At 41.1% G+C, this 19,956-nt stretch overlaps 1 protein-coding gene across 2 annotated transcripts in view; it reads left to right on the top strand.

Annotated features, from left to right (window-relative positions):
* Window positions 1–19,956, top strand: part of SMAP1 (small ArfGAP 1) — a 155,690-nt gene that overhangs the window by 128,052 nt on the left and 7,682 nt on the right. For both annotated transcript variants that reach the window (XM_058554058.1, XM_058554059.1), the window contains 2 exons: window positions 2,445–2,535; window positions 19,242–19,369. In XM_058554058.1, the coding sequence (XP_058410041.1) occupies window positions 2,445–2,535; window positions 19,242–19,369 (219 nt within the window). The remainder of the gene's footprint in view (window positions 1–2,444; window positions 2,536–19,241; window positions 19,370–19,956) is intronic.

Genomic DNA, 19,956 nt, shown 5'->3' with positions numbered 1-19,956 from the left:
GGTTAAGTGTGTGCACTCTGCTGCAGCCGCCCAGGGTTTGCCGGTTTGGATCCTGGGTGCGCACCGATGCACCGCTTGTCAGGCCACGCTGTGGCGGCGTCCCATATAAAGTGGAGGAAGATGGGCACGGATGTTAGCCCAGGGCCAGTCTTCCTCAGCAAAAAAAAAAAAAAAAAAGAAGAAGAGGATTGGCAGTTGTTAGCTCAGGGCTGATCTTCCTCACAAAAAAAAATAAAAAAATAAAATAAAAAATAAAAAGAAGTCATTTTAGCCTGAAGACGTTCCAGATTCTTAGACTGCAGAAAGTGAATAGCAAGGAGGCCCTCACAGGTTTGGTTTCTGTTCCATGCTTCTTTCCATGGAAGAAGCTTCAGTAAAATATCACACCAAAGAAAGAATTCTAATTTGAGGGACAGAAAATAAAATCAGTTATTCTATCTCTGTTTGGCATATAATATCTTAGCCTCAGTTAATTTGCACAATGAATGAGTTTGGCCAGGTTATCTAAATTTATTTTCAACTTTAAAAGGCTTTCTGATTTTAAAGTAAATCAGGGACTAGATTTTTAAATGCCTACTGAGCATAAGACACTCAGACCTTAATATCCAGAGTACTGCAGGCGGGGGTGTGCCCAGTGAAGACCTGCCCCAGGATGCTCCCGGATCCTGCCCAGGAATATTTGCAGTGTGTGCTTATGGCCACTTAATCCTCAGATTCTCTTGCAGATCAGGTGTTTATAGTAACACAGGCTCTCCAGTTAAGGAAAAAAAGGAAGGAAATCCCAGCAGTTTAACTATTCAGTTGAAAAGAATTGCTTACTTTGCTACTACAAACTATGCTTTCTTTGAAATTATTTTACTGAGAAGGTAGGTCTTTCTTATACTGGAGTTTGAAAAGTAAAAGAGAATGTGAAATGGATTATGTTAAACTTCTGAGAATTATATATAATTATAGGCTGATATTTCTGTGTTTGAGAAGGTTATTAAAGAATTGATATCTGTGACGGTAGGCTAATTGGTTAAAAAAATAATTCTGAGGAGATAGTAGTGACTAAAAACAAGTAAGGGTAGATGTATGTTCTTAGAAATTATATATCTGTATAGCCAACAAAAAATGAACTCTTATAACAACTAGTTGTGTGTAGTTGTAGAAGCAATAATCTTGTAGGAATGGTTTGAGAAAAGAATGAATGAATGCTTTGTTTTCTCGGTTTAAGAGAGGTAGGCTGTGTATTCAATGGAATATCATTCAGCCATAAAAAAATGAAATCTTGCTATTTGTGACAACACGGATGGACCCTGAAGGCATCATGCTAAGTGAAATAAGTCAGACAGAGAAAGACAAGTACCATGTGATCTCGCTTATATGTGGAATCTAAAAAAAAAACCAACAAAACCAAAACAAAAAACCCCACGTACACAAAAAAAACCCCGAGCTCATAGGTACAAAGAACAGACAGATTGGTGGTTACCAGAGGCAGGGGTGGGATTGGGTGAAATGGAAGAAGGAAGTTAAAAAGTACAAACTTCCAGCTATAAAATAAATAAGTCCTGGGGGTGTAATGTACAGCTATAGTTAATAATTCTGTATTGTATATTTGAAAGTTGCTAAGAGAGTGGATTGAGTAGATCTTAAAAGTTTTCATCACAAGAAAATAAAATTTTGTAACAGTGTATGGTAATGGATGTTAACTAGACTTATTGTGGTGATCCTTGTGCAGTATATACAAATCTCGTGTCGTCATGTTGTACGCCTGAAACTAATATAATGCTATGTGTCAATTAAACCTCACTAAAGAAATGGAGAGGTAGGCTCTTGAGTTGAGAATCCAGTAGATGTAGGTCTTTTCATCCTGTCCTACACATTTTTTGTATAAATAAGAATGAGAAAGAGAGTTTGGAATGTGTCTCTGTGACTTGGGCTCCTGAGAACTAGAAGAATATTATATATAAAATGTAACTGCTAGTGTACACTCAGCAGGAAAACCTATATCAAATAACATTTCATTAGGCTTTTCTTGGTGCAGTGAAGTCTCACTTGTCAGCAGTGTGGATGAGGGGAGGGTGACAGTGTGCTCATGGAGACGCCAAGGCCTGCCCGACCGACCTCTGCCAACAGGCACGCGTTAACAGTAACTGGCAAATACTATGAAATGCAGCTCTTAAAAAAATATAATTTCACATAAAGGATTTAATGATTAAGAATAATAACATTAAGATTAAATGTGTATATTCATGATTTTGGGGTCTGAATAAGTAAGGTTTGTCATTTCAAGTTCAATGATCATATTTGCTTGTTTTTTATACAGTAATAAACGCTGTAGGCTTCATTACACCATGCCTCATATGCTTCATTACGTCAGAAATACACAAAATTAATTGAGGGTTAAAAGCTTGTTTGATTTATTAAAGAAAAATTAATAAATCTGATTATTTACTTTAAAGCTGCAGAAGAAAGAAGATCAGCAGGTGGAGCCTAAAAAAAGTACCAGCCCCAAGAAGGCTGCAGAGCCCACGGTTGATCTTTTGGGACTCGGTAAGTAATAAAAAACGCTAGTCACCATTAGAGTTACAAAACAATTGAAACCTTGATTTGAAATGAATACGATGGCTTTCTTGTCAATATGCCAAAAGATACCTGTTAACTGAATTTGAAAATGGTATGATTTGTTTGCCGAGTTCCCACAAAAAAGTAAATCTTTATTAAAAGAGCTAGTGTCTGTCACACCGTCTTCACTGAAATACGAGTAATGAGTTCCTTAGGGAAAGAGGAGATATCAAAGTAATCTTCAAAGGCTTGGTAGACTGTGACATTGCCACACTTAAAATGAAAAAGAGATGCTTTTTTCTTCTCTCTCTCTCTCTTTTAGTTTTTCTTGGGGTGGTGGGGGTAGGTTCCCTTAACAAAATAATTCCAGGGTAGCCTTATTGTAAAATGTGCTGGTTTAAAATAAAATTTAATTTTGGTTAACTGAAGCAATACGCTTCATACTTAGATCTAGTGGCTAGATTCATTTCACATATCTGATGACAATAATGTCATATTTCTTCTCGTGGTTGACAGATATGTGTTGTCTGATAAATAGGCTTCGTTCAAGGAGTGCTCGCACTGTGATTATCTACAAGTATTGTCAGCTCGTCTTACATTTCCCTCCTCTTCCTTCTAAAATAACTTGATAAATGGTTATTTCTAGTAACATCTAAGCCTTAGAGCAGTAATTAATTAAAAAAATTTCTTTTTTAGTTTGGAGAAAGATTAACAAAAGAGAAGAATAAAAGATAGTTGAAGGGTACAGTTGAACTTCATTACTGTTTTTCTAAAAATTGACGTAGTTCTTATTGAGTAAACTGTTTTCTGTTTTAAGAACATGGGTGAATGTTTTATTCATTTCTTAGGAAGCTAGTATGTCATGCAAATACACTCCCAGGAGGTAAAAATCTTCTGTGATGGTGAAAATAAGTAATACATTAGAAATATAAAAAAATAACTGAAATTTTGAAAATAGGGCTTCAGTCCAGGGGCACTAAATATAATTATATTGAATTCTAGTCATCATAATTTCTGTATTTTATTTCCTTTGCTGTAAATGAGAAAAGAAAAAAGGCTTATTACCAAAGTAAGAAAATATCTTACTAAAACTGTGTGTATCTTTGTCCTGACTGCAGTGTTTCCTTTCCGTTCTAAGAGCCTGGTTGATTTTCTCATAACTAAGAAGTATAAGATATACTAGACCTGCCTCTTATCCTACAGGCTCATGCGTTGATTCAGCAAATGTCTGTTAAGTGTCTGTTGTGTGTCCAGGCACCATTGTAGGCACTAGGGAGATAGCTGTGAAAAGAAACAGATAAAATACCTGACTCTGAGAGCTTTCATTCTGTCTGAGGAGATGGTGATTAAACAGTTAAGTAAAATATCTCATGGATCATATATGGTCAGTGCTATAGAGAAAAGAAAACAAAAATGAGTGGTTGTAATTTTAAATAGGGTGGCCGGGGGCGGGGGCTCACTGAGATATCGCTGGAGCAGAGACTCAGAGAGTTGTGGCTGTCCGGACATGTGGGCAAGAGCATTCTGAGTTGAGCGCAAGTGCAGAGGCTCTGCAGTTAGCAGCTTCCCTGCCGTGTGCAAGGACCACAAGGATGACGGTGAGCTGGAGCGGGGTGGTCTGAGGAAGAGCAGTGGTGGAGAAGAGGAGCAGGGGTGAGGAGGGAGGCAGGCACATAGAGACAGACTTCGCCTTCTACGCTGAGTGACCTGGAAACACATTGGAAGGATTTGAGCAAAGAAGTACATGATCTGACTTGAGCTTTTAAAGAATTCTTGTAGCTGCACTGTTAAGAATAGGTTGTAGCAGGGCAAGGCTGCAAGCAGGGAGACCAGAACAGAAACTATTACAATAATAGAATTGAGAGATGGCATTGGCTTAGGGTAGGTGGTGGCATTGAGGTTATAAGAAGTAATCAAGTTCCGGATATATTTTAAAGATAGAGCCCAAGGATTTGCTGACCAGTTGAAATTAGAGGATGTTTACCTTTGAGAATGAGCCTGTAGAAGAAGCAAATCGGATGCTTCAGGGCAATGAAAATTGCTGTAGCAATGTCTTGAATAGCAAGGAGGGGATGGGAACTGTAGACAGTTGGAGTGACCGGCCTTAGACACTCAGCTGTTGCTGCAGTCATGTTGCCTAGTAAACAACCCCCCGCGCTCAACAGCCACGTCAGTCAACATTTATTCCTCTTACTCTCAGGTCTGTGGGTCAGCTGAGGCCTCTCTGCTAGAACTTTATTTGATGTTTCCTACCTTCCAGGTTGTTGCTGGGAACTGCTTACCAACGGTTTCACTGTTGCATATTATGTCTCCATTTTTCCAGCTCCTATAAGGGTTTACTTGTCTAACACTGCCTGGTCTCAAAGTCAGTACCACAGATTTTAGGGTTTGCTGATGGAGCTGATAGCTCTTCTGGTATCAGTTTCCATGACAGTCAGTCAGCCATTGGTGCCCATGCTGCATAGCAAACAATTCCAGAATCTCAGTGGATTGCATCAGTTAACCTTTATTTTCCTCATGCATGGGTCTGTGGGTCTGCTGAGACCGTTCTCTTAGACAATGGGAGAGCTTCAGGAAACAGTGTCTTTAGGGGAGAACTGAGGTTCATTAAGGACTGGAAGGGGAAGGGAACGTTTGAAGAAGAGGTTAAGGATATATAGGGGGTTTTGCTGGTGACTGACAGTTTTAGATCAGACATTGAAAGAGCTCCAGAGGTGTCGGGTGGGAGCTGAGGTCAGAAAGAGGAATATCTGGCCGATGGAGTTTTAGCAGCAGGAAACGGAGGTGTGTTACCCAGAGCACATGCTACTCTTCACTCCTGCTGCTTATCAATATCCTAAATAAAATTATTTTAAAAAATATTTTCAGACCTTTTTTTCCTAAAGCTCTGTTAAGCATGAGATTTGATGAGTTCATGAAAGTCCAGGGGACCACAGAGAATCAAAGGTCCCTTCCAGCTCAAAACAAACAGTGGTCTTAAATCAGGATTGAGTATTGGTGTCTGCCGTGGGCAGCAGACTATTTTTCTGCTTGTAAGCATATCTCTCTCCTTAATGGGACTTTGGTTTTCCCCTGTAAATTGAAACATGATGGGGAGTAGGGAGCAGGTACTTGGAAGTATGATTTGTGGCCATGCAAGTATGACAGCATATCCTCATATGAGTGAGACCAGAACAGGCATTGACTTAAAACATTTGCAGAAAATACAGAGCAAATCCCCACAGAGTTATTTCAGCCACAGAGGGCCACAAACCACGAGTTTACAGTTTGTATTTGGGATCACTATTGATAGGCTCATAATAGGGTCATGGGTAAGATCTCATTTTAGTAATTTGATCTTCTCTTTACATGGGACTTTGGTGAGCCCATGCTCTCTCTTTAAACCTGGTGACTCAGGCTAAACATTTTCTTCAGCTCACTGTTCCTGATCCACTCCCCATCCCAGGGTCGAACATAAAATGCTCTCTGTATACTTGTTAGCAAGGGTCAGCAATTTTTTTCTGAAAAGGGCCCAATACTTTGGGCTTTGCAGGCTGTATGGTCTCTGTTGCAACTGCTCGCCTCTCCGGTTGTAATGTGCAGGTAGCCATAAACAGATACATAAATGAATGCATGTGGCTGTGTCCCAGTAAACTTTAAAAACAAGCAGTGGGCTGTAGTGTGCTGACCTTGGCTTTGTGTTCCTGGCCGTACCTGGAAGAACTGCTTCACATTTAGACGTTGATTTGCGTTTGAAGCCTGTGGAAATGCTATTTAGTCAGTGTTTTACTCTCTGATACCAGAAGTGGGGTCAGATTCTTGGTTATTACCTGCCCTCTAGTCTTGGAAATAACCTAAGATCTTGGGGCCCCCCCTTAACTAAGGGCCAGACTGCACAATTCCTGAATGCCAAAGACACGAATCAGACTCCAACACAGACCCATCTTGACTTGAATGTGTACCTCCTATGTTAGAAGAGAATGGAAATCAGCTTCTAGGGCATGTGGGGGGTGCTCTTCATGCGCCTACTTGTGTAGTTAGTCCAGGACTGGGAATTATGCTAGTGTCCATTCTTTGTTGATTTTTACTTAGTTTTACATGATAAAAGCTGACAGACTGCTTAGCAGTCTGGTTAGGATAATCCCCCCAGACTAATACTGGCATTCAGCAGTGCTTTTTTTTTTCCTGTGGAAGACCCTGTTTGAGAATAGAATCTTCAAGGGTGAGGGCATGCTCTAAGCTTAAGGCTTGAGAAGAATCACAAATTGCTAGTGTTAGACATGACCTTAAGGTTTCAGTTCCATCTTTCGCCAAAGGTGGAAAGCCCTCCTGCGGGGTTTCTGTCTTGTGGCGGTCCCTGCACTGCGTGCACACTGCAGACACTACAGAGCAGCCGGGCCCCTCGTCAGGAGGCTGTGACCCGCAGTCCTGTCAGGCACAGAGGGTGTGTGTGATGGGGGTGGACCTTGCTGTGTCTCTCAGGGCTCTAGGAGCCATCTCACAAAGAATCAAGTATGATCTTGCTAATGAAAGTCTAGCTCAGGGGTGTATTCACTGCTTAAATAAAATGATCTGTTCTTACGTTTACTCACTTTAGGGACATTTCTGCCTAAATATTTTATAAGTTTTATTTTAAATACTGAATTATATAGAGAAGTAGATAGAGGTTCCCTCAGTTTTTTCTTAATTGAGAAGCTTAAAGGAACATGTAGATTTGGGCAAGTTTTAAAGTTTTCTCATTCATGCTTGTATTTCAGGAAATAAAAGCTTCAACTTATTACAATGGCCAAGTTAAAATGGGTTGACAATGCTAGTTAAACACAGTTATCAGTATATAACCTACTTAATTAGTAACGTACCCTCCAGTTTAATGAGAGAGATGAATGCATTACTCTCTTTTTGATTCCCAGTGATTTACTGGACAAAAACAAACTAAAGGATAGAACACCCACAGAAAGCACTCTGCTTATCTCTAGAGCAGAGAATTCCCACAGAGAAATTCCTCTTTTTCAGAGTCCATATGCCATAACATAAAACCAGTCTGGAAGTGAGGTGACTGAGAGAATCCTGGACTCAGCAGCAGTGGCCCTGGAAAACCCCCCAGGAAAAGTCCTGTGAGCTGTGCATGGACCAGGTCAGGAGGATGCTTGTGCAGCTGTGTACACACTCCTCAATACTCCAGCACAAGTGCCCCAAGTAATTTTATAGTCTGTTACGTTTTTCAGATGTGATTTAAAACCTAATGAAAACTTGTATTGCTTCTGCTCAGAGGAGTATGTTCAATGAACTTTCAAAAAGGACGTCTTAGGAATTGGTTTTGTTTTTGTGTAGTCACACCTGTGGAGGAAAAAAAATACAGGTAGGTGAATATATTGCTGTAAGAGAACTGGCAGTAGGCAGACCCTTGCAGATGGTCCTGAGTCCATGCTAGGGAGAAGCGAAGGGGACGTGGACTAGGCCGTTAAGAGGACTGGCGCCAGAGACAGGTGATGTCTCAGACTTGAGAGGCGAGCAGGAAGGGGCAGCTTCTTGGTAGTCTGAAACAGCACAGAACCTCTCAAGACTGTGCTGATGGACAGGACAGCAAAGAGAGAAGACAGTCATCCCCCCTTATCTGCGGGGGGATACAGTCCAAGACCCCAGTAGATGGCTGAAACTGTGCATAGTACCAAACCCTGTCTGTACTATGGTTTTTCTTACACATACATACCTATGATAAAGTTTAATTTATAAATTAGGCAGGGTTAGAGATTAATAGCAATAACATAACAAAATAGAACAGTTATAACAATATACTGTAATAAAAGTTACCGTAGATCTTAGCAATCTCGGCATACAATTTTTTTCTTTCCTTATTAAGTGGAGAACGTTCACCTTTTCACCTAAAGGAAGCTCTTACCCCTCTCTCCGGCATATCTGAATTGCCTGCATTACTGCTTTTGTGCTTTGGGGCCGTTATTAAGTAAAATAAGAGTTATTTGAACACAAGCACTGCGATACCTCGACAGTTGAGCTGGTAACTGAGATATGACTCACAGGTGAGTGGTGTGTACAGCGTGGATCCCCTGGACAAAGGATGAGTCACATCTGGGCGGGATGGAGCAGGACGGCGAGAGATTTCATCATGCTGCTCAGAAGGGCATGCAATTTAAAGCTTATGAATTGTGTATTTCTGGCATTCCTATCTAATATTTTCAGACCACAGTTGACTGCAGGTAACTGAAACCGTGTAAAGCAAAAACCATGTAAAGCGAAACTGTGGATTAGGGGGCCTACTATATTCAGGTGTTTAAAGGAGTGAAAATGACCTGTGAATGAGGCCGCTTCTGATTGCAAGTAACGGAAAGCTTGCAAGTGGCTTAAACGGAAGGACATCTAGTTACTGGTGAGTCTGGAGGTGTGAGGGTTCAGGGCCGAGCCGGGTGGGACGGAGGTGAGGAGCTAGGCTCCTCTTTCTTCTTCCCATCCTGCCACCCTCATCCCAGCACTGGCTTCAGTCTTCAGGCTTGTGCCCTTGTGTCAACAGATGGGTGGTGCACTTCATCCTCCCAGAGCCACATCCAGAGGATGGTTTTTCTTCACAAGTTTCTTTTCTCAGGAAGGAAAACTTTTTTCCAGAGAATTCCCCCAGCAGAGTTCTCAGGGTCCCCTGGTCAGAACTGGATTATGTTTCCTCACTCTGGTTGCAGGAGGGGCGAGGAAACAGTATTCAACCTCTAGAGCGGGAGGTGGGCTTTGCCAGCAGGGAGCGCCCCACGGGGCTTCGGTGGCCGTAGTACCTGGCACAGGTGCGTGTCATCATACAACAGCCATGGAGGGTGGAGAGTGTTTTACACACACACACGCACCTTTTTCCTTTTTGTTTTTAACAGACAAGAAAACTGAAGCTAACAAAAGTTAATTCCAAGGTGCAGCCTCTGGACAGTAGAACTGGGACTGAAACCTAGGTCTGTCTGACCCCAAAGTCTAGTCTCAGCTCTTAAGATGAACCAAACCAAGGTGTTTGATTCAAGTATTCATTAAATCAGTATCTTGTTACCCCAACTAAGAAACAGATAGTGCTTACTATGTGCCAGGCACTGTTTTGTGTGTTTACAGATGTTTATTCATTGAATCTTTGCAACGGCCCTGAGGTTGGTGAACTACCATTATTTACATTTTACAGATGAAGAAACTGAGGCACAGAGAAGTTAAATAAGTTGCCCAAAGTCACAGAGCCAGTAGATTACAGAGCCAGGCCCATGTTCTTAATGATCACACTATGATGAGCTGTGATAGAAAATAAAATTCTAAGACATGGGACCCATTCGTCAAATTGATAGCTGGCAGCATTATGTTATAAGATGAGCACTGGATTTAGAGGCAGCACCTGTGTTTTGTCTGGGCTCTAGCATCTCCATCTGGGGAAATGCAAATAACCCCTCTGTGGTTGATGATGAGAATAAACAAACAGATAAACGTGAAGCACCTAGCACAGTAACACTCGCAGTGCTGTGCCAGACTGTACCCTGAGCGTCAAGTCAGATGAGAGCAGTTAAGAGACAGCCTGGGCCTTTAGATGGGTGTGCAGGGGGGCTCACGTTATGCTGAGTAATGCAGGACAGCACTCCTGCTGGAGACTGGGTCACAGAGCCTCCGTAGTCTGGCCTGTGGAGGATTTGCAGCTGCCAAGAGAGCTGAGGAAATTGGGTGGCCTCAAGGAAATCTAGTCTGTCACCATTTAAGTATTTAGAAAGAAGTTTTTTTCCTACAATTTGGTATTTCATATTTATATATTTCTTGTGTTTTGAGACTTCGTAAATATGTGAGAGGTATGTTTTAAACAATCAGTTCTCTGAAGTTGCCTCTGACCGCTCCTCAGCAGCCTCAGACGGCAGCTCCAGATGGCTGTCCCCTGAGGGCGGTGGTGCAGCTGCTCACTGCACCACATTCATACGGGCGCCCTGCTCCAGTCAGCCGGGTTGCAGCAGTGAGCAGCAGGGAGGGCTCAGGAAGGGACGGACGGACAGCAAGAGGGTTAAGATCACCTTTTAAGGCCACTTCAGTCATTTTGGTAAATTAGCCTAAATACCACCTATTTAGCAGGAGGAAAAGTTAACTAAAAAATAAAAATAAATAGCTCCACTTAACTCTCAGGCACCTATTTTTTTTTAAGCATTTGAAAACAGTTTGAAGCGTGGAAATTTTAATATGCTTCAAATGGACATTTGTGACTTGAATTTACAAAGTAACACACATGGGAGTTTATTTCATTTTATAAAGCAAGTCATGTGTTTTAATACAAAGGAATTTCAAATAATATTTTTATTGAGGAAAAGGCTTTAAATGGTTTCTTAGTAGAAAATATAAAGGGTTCTTTGAGTAATATGAAAATTTATAAAGCTTTAAGGAGTTTTGCCATTAAGGCGAGCATCGCTGCATCTCGTGGAAGCAGCCTTCTTTAATCAGTGCTGCTTCCACTGTAAACTCATTCTCTGGATGACACCTTAGTAGTTACCAATGAAGAATTAGACATGGCGGTTGTCACTGTAGCAAGGGTACACTTAAGGCTGCATGTTCACACTCAGTCAAAACCGGTAATGAAAAACATAAGATCTGTTTACCTACCATATTCTTATCTGCCTTAAACTAGATTAGTGATACATCAAATCTCATGTTGCTCTTTGACCTTTTTTTTATTATTTGTGCAAATAGATTATAACCAGTTAATGCCTCTGACATTCAGGTAAAGGATGAACTCAATTAACATTTATTAGCACCAGCAGAGTTCATGGGACTCTAGTAGGTACCAGAATATGCAGCTCTCTGTCTGTAGAGGAGTGCAAGTGGGGGACGAGGTTGCAATCTGGAAACTAGAAGACAGAGGACTATTACTGAGGGAAGAGATGGGATTACGTAAGAGAGTTGGTTACGAGAATTCAGTTTGAAATCTGGAATAATGCTAAAATTCCCAATTTAAATTTTATTTTCCTCAATTCAAAGGTTAATTTTCTTGCTGCTGCTAGTTAGAGGAGGAACAAATGAGGTTTTTTGAACTGTGCAGACTTAATTCAACTAAAATCTAATGTGTTCTGGAGGTCGTCTTTAGAGTGAATAACAGTGGGAAAAGATAAGCAGTTCCCCAGATAAGTGCAGCTCCTCGTGCCCTCCCTTTGTAACCTGTCCGTGTCTTACCGAGCTTCAGGGTCCCTGTCGGGTGCCCTTGGAGCCCATCTGTGGGAGAGGGGAGTGAGATGCCGCCTTGCCTGCGAGGTGTTTGTGGAGGACACTGATGCGTGCGTGAGTGTTGTGTGTGCGGCTGTGCAGCAGTGGGGCACCAGGCTGTGGACAGAGCGAGTCTGGAGGACATGTTTCTGGTTTAGAGAGATGGTTCCAGCCTCCTCGTCGTCAGTGAACTGGAGCAAGGAAACCTGGGGTAGGTGTTCCCGAGGGGAAGCCCCTGTGATGCCCAGGCAGACAGCTGCGGGGAAGCTGTGGCTGCGAGAGCAGAGGAGCCAGCGAGCATATCGACAGAGAGGCTGGAGGCTCTTCCACAAGAGTGTGGCCTTAGACTCAAAGGGAGGAGATTTTCAAGGAGGAAGTATCAGCTAGAGCTAAATGTGCTGGTGGTGAAGTAGGGCAAGGACTAATGAGGGATTTGTCAGCAGATCCCTGGTACTTTTCCAAAGTAGAGTCATTATTTCACTTTTTCTCCCAACACAAGTAGGATCACTTAACTGTTGTTTTCCACCATTGCTCTGCTGTCACCAGAATTCCCCCCATCATCTGTGTCAGGAAAGATTTCAGCTCATCAGGCATTTATTGAGCATTTGCCTTGTGTTAAGCATTGAATCAGGGTGGCAGCTGCACTCTCTCTTCTGGGGAGAGGCCAGGAGGGAGTGGGCATGAGCTCTGGGCTGTACACCCTGGGTGCCAGGGTGGAATCAAGAGGCCTGTAGTGCACGGGGGCATGCCCATCCAATCGCAGTGCATTCAGGTGCCTGAAAAACTGAACGGGAAAATAGTAAGGCCCTTGAGCAGGCGGCCACTTGACAGCCCCTGGATTTGGGGAGGAAGAGCCAGTAGGCCTGACTGACCAGATGGGGGGAGGTGGCCTACAGTGGGAGTGGGGCCCGGTCTTGTGGGCTCAGGAGTCCTTCGTTGCCTCAGAAGGGAGCTCGGGCCAAGTGCTGTGCCTGCGCTGGGTACTGAAGCCAGCCCCTGCCCTCAAGGCGCTTTTATGGGGAGGGAGGGCCATGTGAAGGATTTCAACTCAGGATGGGGAAGGGGCATCAGGAAAAGCTTCTCAAACTGGTTAGAACAGGTGAGCTTTCCAGGTGCATCACCAGACTTCTGTGGAAGTCCTGGCTCGTTGTGTAAACTGTCCTGAGGCCATGCGAGGCATGAACCACCATACTTTGTATAGAGCGTCCATCAGAGTACCTGGCAATAGAGCTTAAATAAAAATATTAGTGTTACAAATGTGTTAATATGTACAACTATGACATACAACTATCTACAAAAAAAGAATTATATATATAGATAGAATTATTATATATTATATACATTATATATGGAATTAAATACAGGTAGAATTATAATATAATAGTATATATACAATTAGTTAAAATCAATAAATATTTCAGTTTGTATACTAAAAAAAAGTTAATAAAATGCAAAGTGTTATATTCTTATTTCCTTTTAGTTTATAAATTATTGTTCAAAGGCACTTGGAATGGGCCAAGAAGAAGACACTAAATATTGTTTTAAATACTTTGTTTGCCTTGACTGATTTGGATTATTGGTGTCAGATGAGTTCTGCTATAGCCACAGTTAATAGAACCATATTGAGGATTTCTAAATGACAGAGACTGGCCTTCATGACTGTCCCATTTGAAATGCTGCCTTCTTTCTCAGCATCCGTCAGGGTCATGATGTGAAGTGGGCCAGTAAATGCATGCTGGGCACGCCTTCTGTTCATGAGAGATGGAGCACTGATTTTAACAACTTTTTTTCTTTACCTCAAAACATTTTAACATTTTTTTATCAATTTCTGGTATGTGTGCAGTTTAAAATAGTCATTTACCAACTCAATGTTCAAATAAAATGCTAGCCTGAAATCTTAAGGTAACGTTGAAAGAAAATAGTTACCCACAAGCTGCTAACTGAAGGCTTGATGCCTTTGCCTTTAAGATTGAGATTCCGTCGTCATGTTACCGCATTGTCCTAATTTCTTCTGTTTGCTCATTGCCTTTTTGAGGGGTCCTTTGTGCTTCATTATCGTTCTTTATGATGTTGTCCTCAACTAAATTTCTTCCATCTGCCTCAGGCTTTTCTTGTACTCTGGGTCTCCCATTATTTTTATTGTTTGCCAACTACTGTTTCTGCCTACTGATTCAAGGGGCTGCTGCCCCCACCACTATTCTGCGGCTGAGCAAGGAACACCACATGCACACCGAGGTGCCTGTCTGTGTGGACTCCGATGGGCTGTTTGCACCGACATCCTTTTCTCACAGAAGGCAGCATCTGCGGTTCCCACCACCCTGGAAGAGGAAGGAGGTTTCCATTTGTCTGTGTGTGTGTGTGTGTGTGTGCATGGGCACGCATGTTTGTGCACACAAAATGTAACCCATGTGGGTTTAAATATTTTTCTGAAATTATGGTGATTTATACTATTTAATTCATTTAATTTGAATAAGCCATATTCTTTCTAGATTTTTAAATTATTTACCTGAAAAACTGTGTTTTCAACATCTTGGTATTCTGTTGCTTTTGTGGCCTCTGAGCTTTCATTACATCAGCAAAGACTGTGCTATTAGTGGACCCTTGGTCAAAGGATGCATTGAACTCCCAGTGACTTGTGAATACTCTGTGGATACAGGGCTGATTATATCCACAGCTGCTTCCCTCAGCCCAGTTTGCTCATTGATGACCACGTCGACCTGGATCCCTCACTGTAAATTGAGAAGAATCTGGGCTGGTAGGAGGACAGTGGAGTGGGGAGATGAGGAAGTGTTTGTGGTACTGAATGGGTTTTGAACTGTTTATGTCACTGCTTCTCTCACTTAGTACAAATAACTATCAACTATTTAAAACTTGGTTTTAGTTTTCATAATTTTAAGTGATTTCTTTGTAATTTGGTGCAGTTGTAATTACATGACTTTTTTTGTGGTTTAAAGAAAAGAGCACTCACTAGTTGAGGGGTCAGAAGACTCTGTTCTAGTGCAGAGGGAAGTGACATTGAGCAAGTCTTTTCGTCTTTCTGCTCCTTAGTTTTTGTAACGGGAGATAATGGAAGGAGATGGGCCTCCCATCTTTCATGGAGACAAAAACAATAACATGTAAACATTCTTTAAAAACATCCAGGCAACATGTGATGTTTATAATGATGGTAATGATAGCTAGTCTTTAATTGTCCTTTTTAAATACTGAAAATAAAAAACACAACAATCTTCAAAATGAATTGAAACAATTTTTTTTAAAGAATGTGTTTAGCAAGCCACATACAGTAAGTCATATTAGCCAACATTGAAATCCATTGGGGAAACTCACTGGGAACTTGTATTTACTGATTTTGCAAGGCTGACAAGTTTTCATTTAAGTTAAGGATTTGTTTTTCAATAATTCTGTGAATGCTTAGCTTTTGTAGTAACAAGGAAAATTGATGGAGGTGAAATCCATCATATTTGGGGATCATATGGGGAGAAGACTGGGGTAGAGAGAAAAGAGGGTGGCAGGAATGTTATAGACTTGAGAGCAGAGCAGAGTCAACTGTGTCGATCACTAGGCTGGACAGAGAAGCCTTGGTCAGGCTGGGAGTAAGTTCCTTACCTGAGGTTTTTGGAGCTAAGAGAAAATCTTCCCCAGTCACTTGAAAATAGTGTCAGTCTGGCCACAAAGATGGCTCTCCCTAAGCAGATGCTTCCTCCATCTCATTCTAAAGGATCCCACAGCCCTTTGGACTCACAGTGTGAGTTGACTTTCATGACAGCTCCATTAACTGTGGTAGGGGATACAAAGAGAGCCCAACTTTGTTGCTTGTGTGGAGTGCCTTTCTGAGATTTCAAAAGGCCACGTAAAAAAATTTTTTTAATGGAATAAGAGAATGGAGTTGTTTACAGTGCAGTGGTAGAGACAGAAGTCATGTTACCTGCAGTGAAGAGAGTGATCTGTGCAGACTTTCTGTTGAGTGTGGATGTTCACTGTTCTGTTTTTGTAATAGCAAAAGTCTGGAAACTACCTCAATGCTCAGTAGTGAAGGATTGAATAAATACGCTATTATGGGTCCATGTGGTATCATAGAATGCAGTCTACCCCCAACCACAGATACACAATTTTATGTAAAGAAAACTATTTTTGTATTGTATTTGTGTATATACATTGTTTCAAGCATATTTTTAAGCATATGTTTATAAGCATAGAAAATGTATGGTAGGGATACTTCTATTGTGGTGAAATACACGACATCAAATTTGCCATTTTAACCAGTTTTAAGTGTACAGTTTAGTGGCATTAAGTACATTCACATTATTGTGCAACCATCGCCACCATCCATGGTAGGAAACTTTTAGTTTATTCATTTTTGCATGATTTGAATCTCTTACAAGAATGTATTCCTTTTCTAGTAGAAACTGAGGACGATTACACCTAAGGCTTTGCTCCAGCTCTGGGACACTGGACACGTGTAACTCTTTGCCATCTGTGAGTGGCATGATGAGTAGTCCCTCTCTCACAGTTTCGTTACAGAGATTCAACAGGCAGCTGTGTGTGTGTATTTGTATTTTTCAGGCTTGGCACATAGAAGCACCATGCTATGTGCAGCTGTTCTTTCATTAGTCACATATGTGCCCCTAGGGGTGTGAATGACAAAGTAAGACTCAAAACCAAGTCAAGTGCTGCCTGTTGTACAGATTAGACCCTGTACTACCAGGTACTGAATAGGGTTCAGATTTGAAAGTCTCAATAAGTTAATATTCTTAGTGGACTGTAATGTACTATTTAGAATAGACTTTAAATTTCTGACAGATGTACAGTTTATAAAAGTAATGAAAACAGATCATTTGCATGTAGTGGATGAACCTCTTAAGTTCTCGCACAGTGTGTCCTGGGCTCACTGGTGTTCTATACACTAGACTGTGTCCCGTGGGAAAAATCTGTTGATAGTATTTTCTCAATTTACCAAAAAAAAATTAAGTTGTTAAAAGTATTTTCTCAGGTTTAAGATTTTTTTTTTCATAAATTTGTCCTAATTGTTAGTATCTGCTATTACTTGGGAAAGCAAAAAATTTTAACTGAAAAACTGGAAATACTTATACTCAACTTATCAGCTTTTTCTTTTTCTGCTTTTGTTCCTCTTGGTTGTAGTTTACTTTGAGGACATGTGCTTCTGTTTGTGAGTTTAAATTGCATATATATGGTCAGTCATATTTTCTGCAAATAAATTGCTTCCTTGTCCGTAGGAGAGAATGAAACACATCTGTTGGTGAGGTTGTTTCCCAGCCCCAGCTCTGCAGCTCATGGGTTAAGACACTGGCTGGAAAGGGATAATTCGGCACGTGTGTGGTGATGGGTTGTAATTAGTATTTGGGTGGTGAACATGATGTAATCTATGCAGAAATAGAAGTATAATGATGTACACCTGAAATTTATACAATGTTATAAACCAATGTCACTGCAATTAAAAAAAAAAAAAAAGACACCACTGGCTCACATGGTGTTGCTGTTCAAGTTTCCTTACTGAGCTATCGTGGATACCACAATAAAAAGATGTTCCTATCATTGTAGTTTTTTTTTTTTTTTTTTTTTTTTTTGGTGAGGAAGGTTAGCCCTGAGCTAACATCTGTTGCCAATCCTCCTCTTTTTGCTGAGGAAGATTGGCCCTGGGCTAACATCCCTGCCCATCTTCCTCTATTTTATATGGGACGCCACTACAGCATGGCTTGATAAGCGATGCGTTGGTCCGCGCCTGGGATCCAAACCTGTGAACCCTGGGCTGCCTGAGCAGAGCACGAGCACTTAACCATTATGCCACCGTGCCGGCCCCTGTCATTGTGTTTTTAATCTAAAATACCTTGTCCTTTTAAAATATTTTATTTCTGGTTAATAAGTACATGATGTATTACACACATCGTGTAAATGGAATGTGGAATGCACTGGAAAACATAAGATAGCTCTTTAAAGAGATCTAACTTCAAAATGTTGCCATTTGAAAGGGTTAGAAATGAAAACAGTTACTTCCATGTATGAGTCATATTTGAATTCTTTTATGTCACAGTTGTGTCTTAGCTTAAAATTCTGTATATTGCACATTGGTAATAATCTACGCATTGTTTTATTGCTTCACCTTTGAATTGTCGATAGTGCTTGACGAGATAAATAACAGGTGCAACACATGCACACAGGTCGTACTCATAATACATCTCTGACAGTCACTGAAAATATTTGCAGTTATCTCTTGCAGACCAACCTTTTGTGGGTTTCACACACCCTTTTATAAATTAAGTAGTAAAAAATATTTTATTGTGACCATTCACTCATTGAAACTAATGATAATTTGTGATTCACTGAAGCTTAAACAGGGAAATAAAAGATACCAATTTCTATAGTGGTATTTCAAAAAAGAGAAGAAACCTTTGAGTTTCTGTGGTTGTGGTAGAAATACCCAGCATGTGGTAGACCTTCCGTTCAATTTGTCAGATATTTGAGCACCTACTCTGTGCAGGACATCCCACTCAACTTTGAAGAGGTTCTAAAGGATGACGGCTGTGCCTGTGAGGAGTGTGTAGATCAGAGAGAGATCAGATGAGACAGTAAATGATTAGAACAGAAGCTCGGTTAGGATATAAGTCCCAAGAGATTGGATTTGACACTCTGAGCTGTTGTCTGGTTGTGGCCACAGAAAACCGAGCTGTGAGAGATGTTTCAGTCCCCGGAAGACCGGGCGCGCAAACTCCGCCACACTCCACTCCAACTCCACCCCTTCCGCTTAGTCAGTTCTGCACTGAGGTAAAAAGGAATGGTAGGGTGAGGAGGAAGCTGATAGAGCACGTTGGCACTCTACCAGAGTCCCCTCCCGTACTGCCATCACTGAAGGTGGCTGTGGTTTATTTCAGAGTTTTATGGATACTTCCTATAATCAGTTTACCTAGTTCTATGTTTGTTTTTTCTTTCTATCCAGTTTTTTTCCTTATTTTAACTTAAAATGTCTGAAAATGTTAAATTTTAGTCATCAACATTTATTTTCAAGATAGGTAGACTTGATACGAAACGATATCCAAAACATTCATGCACACACACACACATTCATGGGGAGGTGTTACCTGTAAGAACGTGGTAGCAATTCCCAGCTTCGCCAGTTATCTTGGAAGTAGTGTCTGTCTCATAAGGTTATGGGGATTAAATGAGCAAATATATATGAAGTACCCAGAACAGTGCCTGGCACGTAAGGAAGCATCAGATGCAGAGTAACGTGAAGAGTATGATACCATTCCTTAACAAGGGGTTTGGATATGTACCTCGAGACGGCGGGTAAGGAATATTTCTGGGAGAATAAACAAAACTGAAAATGGTTTTTTGGGGAAAGAGGATAGAACCTGGGGTAGAAAGGGAATGTATATTTTGTTGTCAACCTTTTGAACTGTTCTTTTTTAAAACAATATATTAATTTTTAAAATAATGCCATGTTTCAAGTAATTTAAGAGATTCTACTTAGAGACAAGAATCTATGTTCTTTTCAGATGGCCCTGCTGAGGCACCAGTTACCAACGGGAATATGACCACGGTGCCAGCCCTGAATGATGATCTGGACATCTTTGGACCAATGATTTCTAATCCCTTACCTGCATCTGTCATGCCCCCAGCTCAGGTATGTGGTAAGAATATGGTTTTACATGATCACTGCTTATTTCCTTTTTGGGAAAGTTTCAGAATTTCAAATTTGCAAGAATTGTTTCTGAGCAGTCACTGTTTTGAAAGCCTCTGTTCTTTTGACCAGGGGTTGGCAAACCAAGCCTGCAGCTGGTTTTTGTAAATAAAGTTTATTGGAACACAGCCACTCCCACTCGTTTACATGTTGTGTGTGGCTGCTTTAACAATACAAAAGCAAGCTCAATAGTTGAACAGACACTGTATGACCCAAAGAGCCTCAATATTCACTGTCTAAAGTTTGCTGACTTGCTTGAGGAAAACAACAGTGTTGAGAATGAACAAGTGGGAAAACTCAGACTGTTTCAGCCTTGCCTACTATCAACAAGGCCACTCACTTCAGAGGTTTTTAAACTGTGGTTCTATCAGTATTGACCAAGCAGCCAGTCGTTCTTATGCTCTGCTGTGTCGTCCCCAAGATAGTGTTTACTTATGGCTGCAGGAAAACCAAGAATAAGAAATTCTAGCAAATTCAGTCCTCATATTCTTTTTTATGAAGATAAACTGTTTAAAGTTGATCTTCATAAA

The sequence above is a fragment of the Diceros bicornis genome, chromosome 14 (assembly GCF_020826845.1).
Source record: "Diceros bicornis minor isolate mBicDic1 chromosome 14, mDicBic1.mat.cur, whole genome shotgun sequence".
Taxonomy (NCBI): domain Eukaryota; kingdom Metazoa; phylum Chordata; class Mammalia; order Perissodactyla; family Rhinocerotidae; genus Diceros; species Diceros bicornis.
This window is presented reverse-complemented; position numbering and strand designations above follow the sequence as displayed.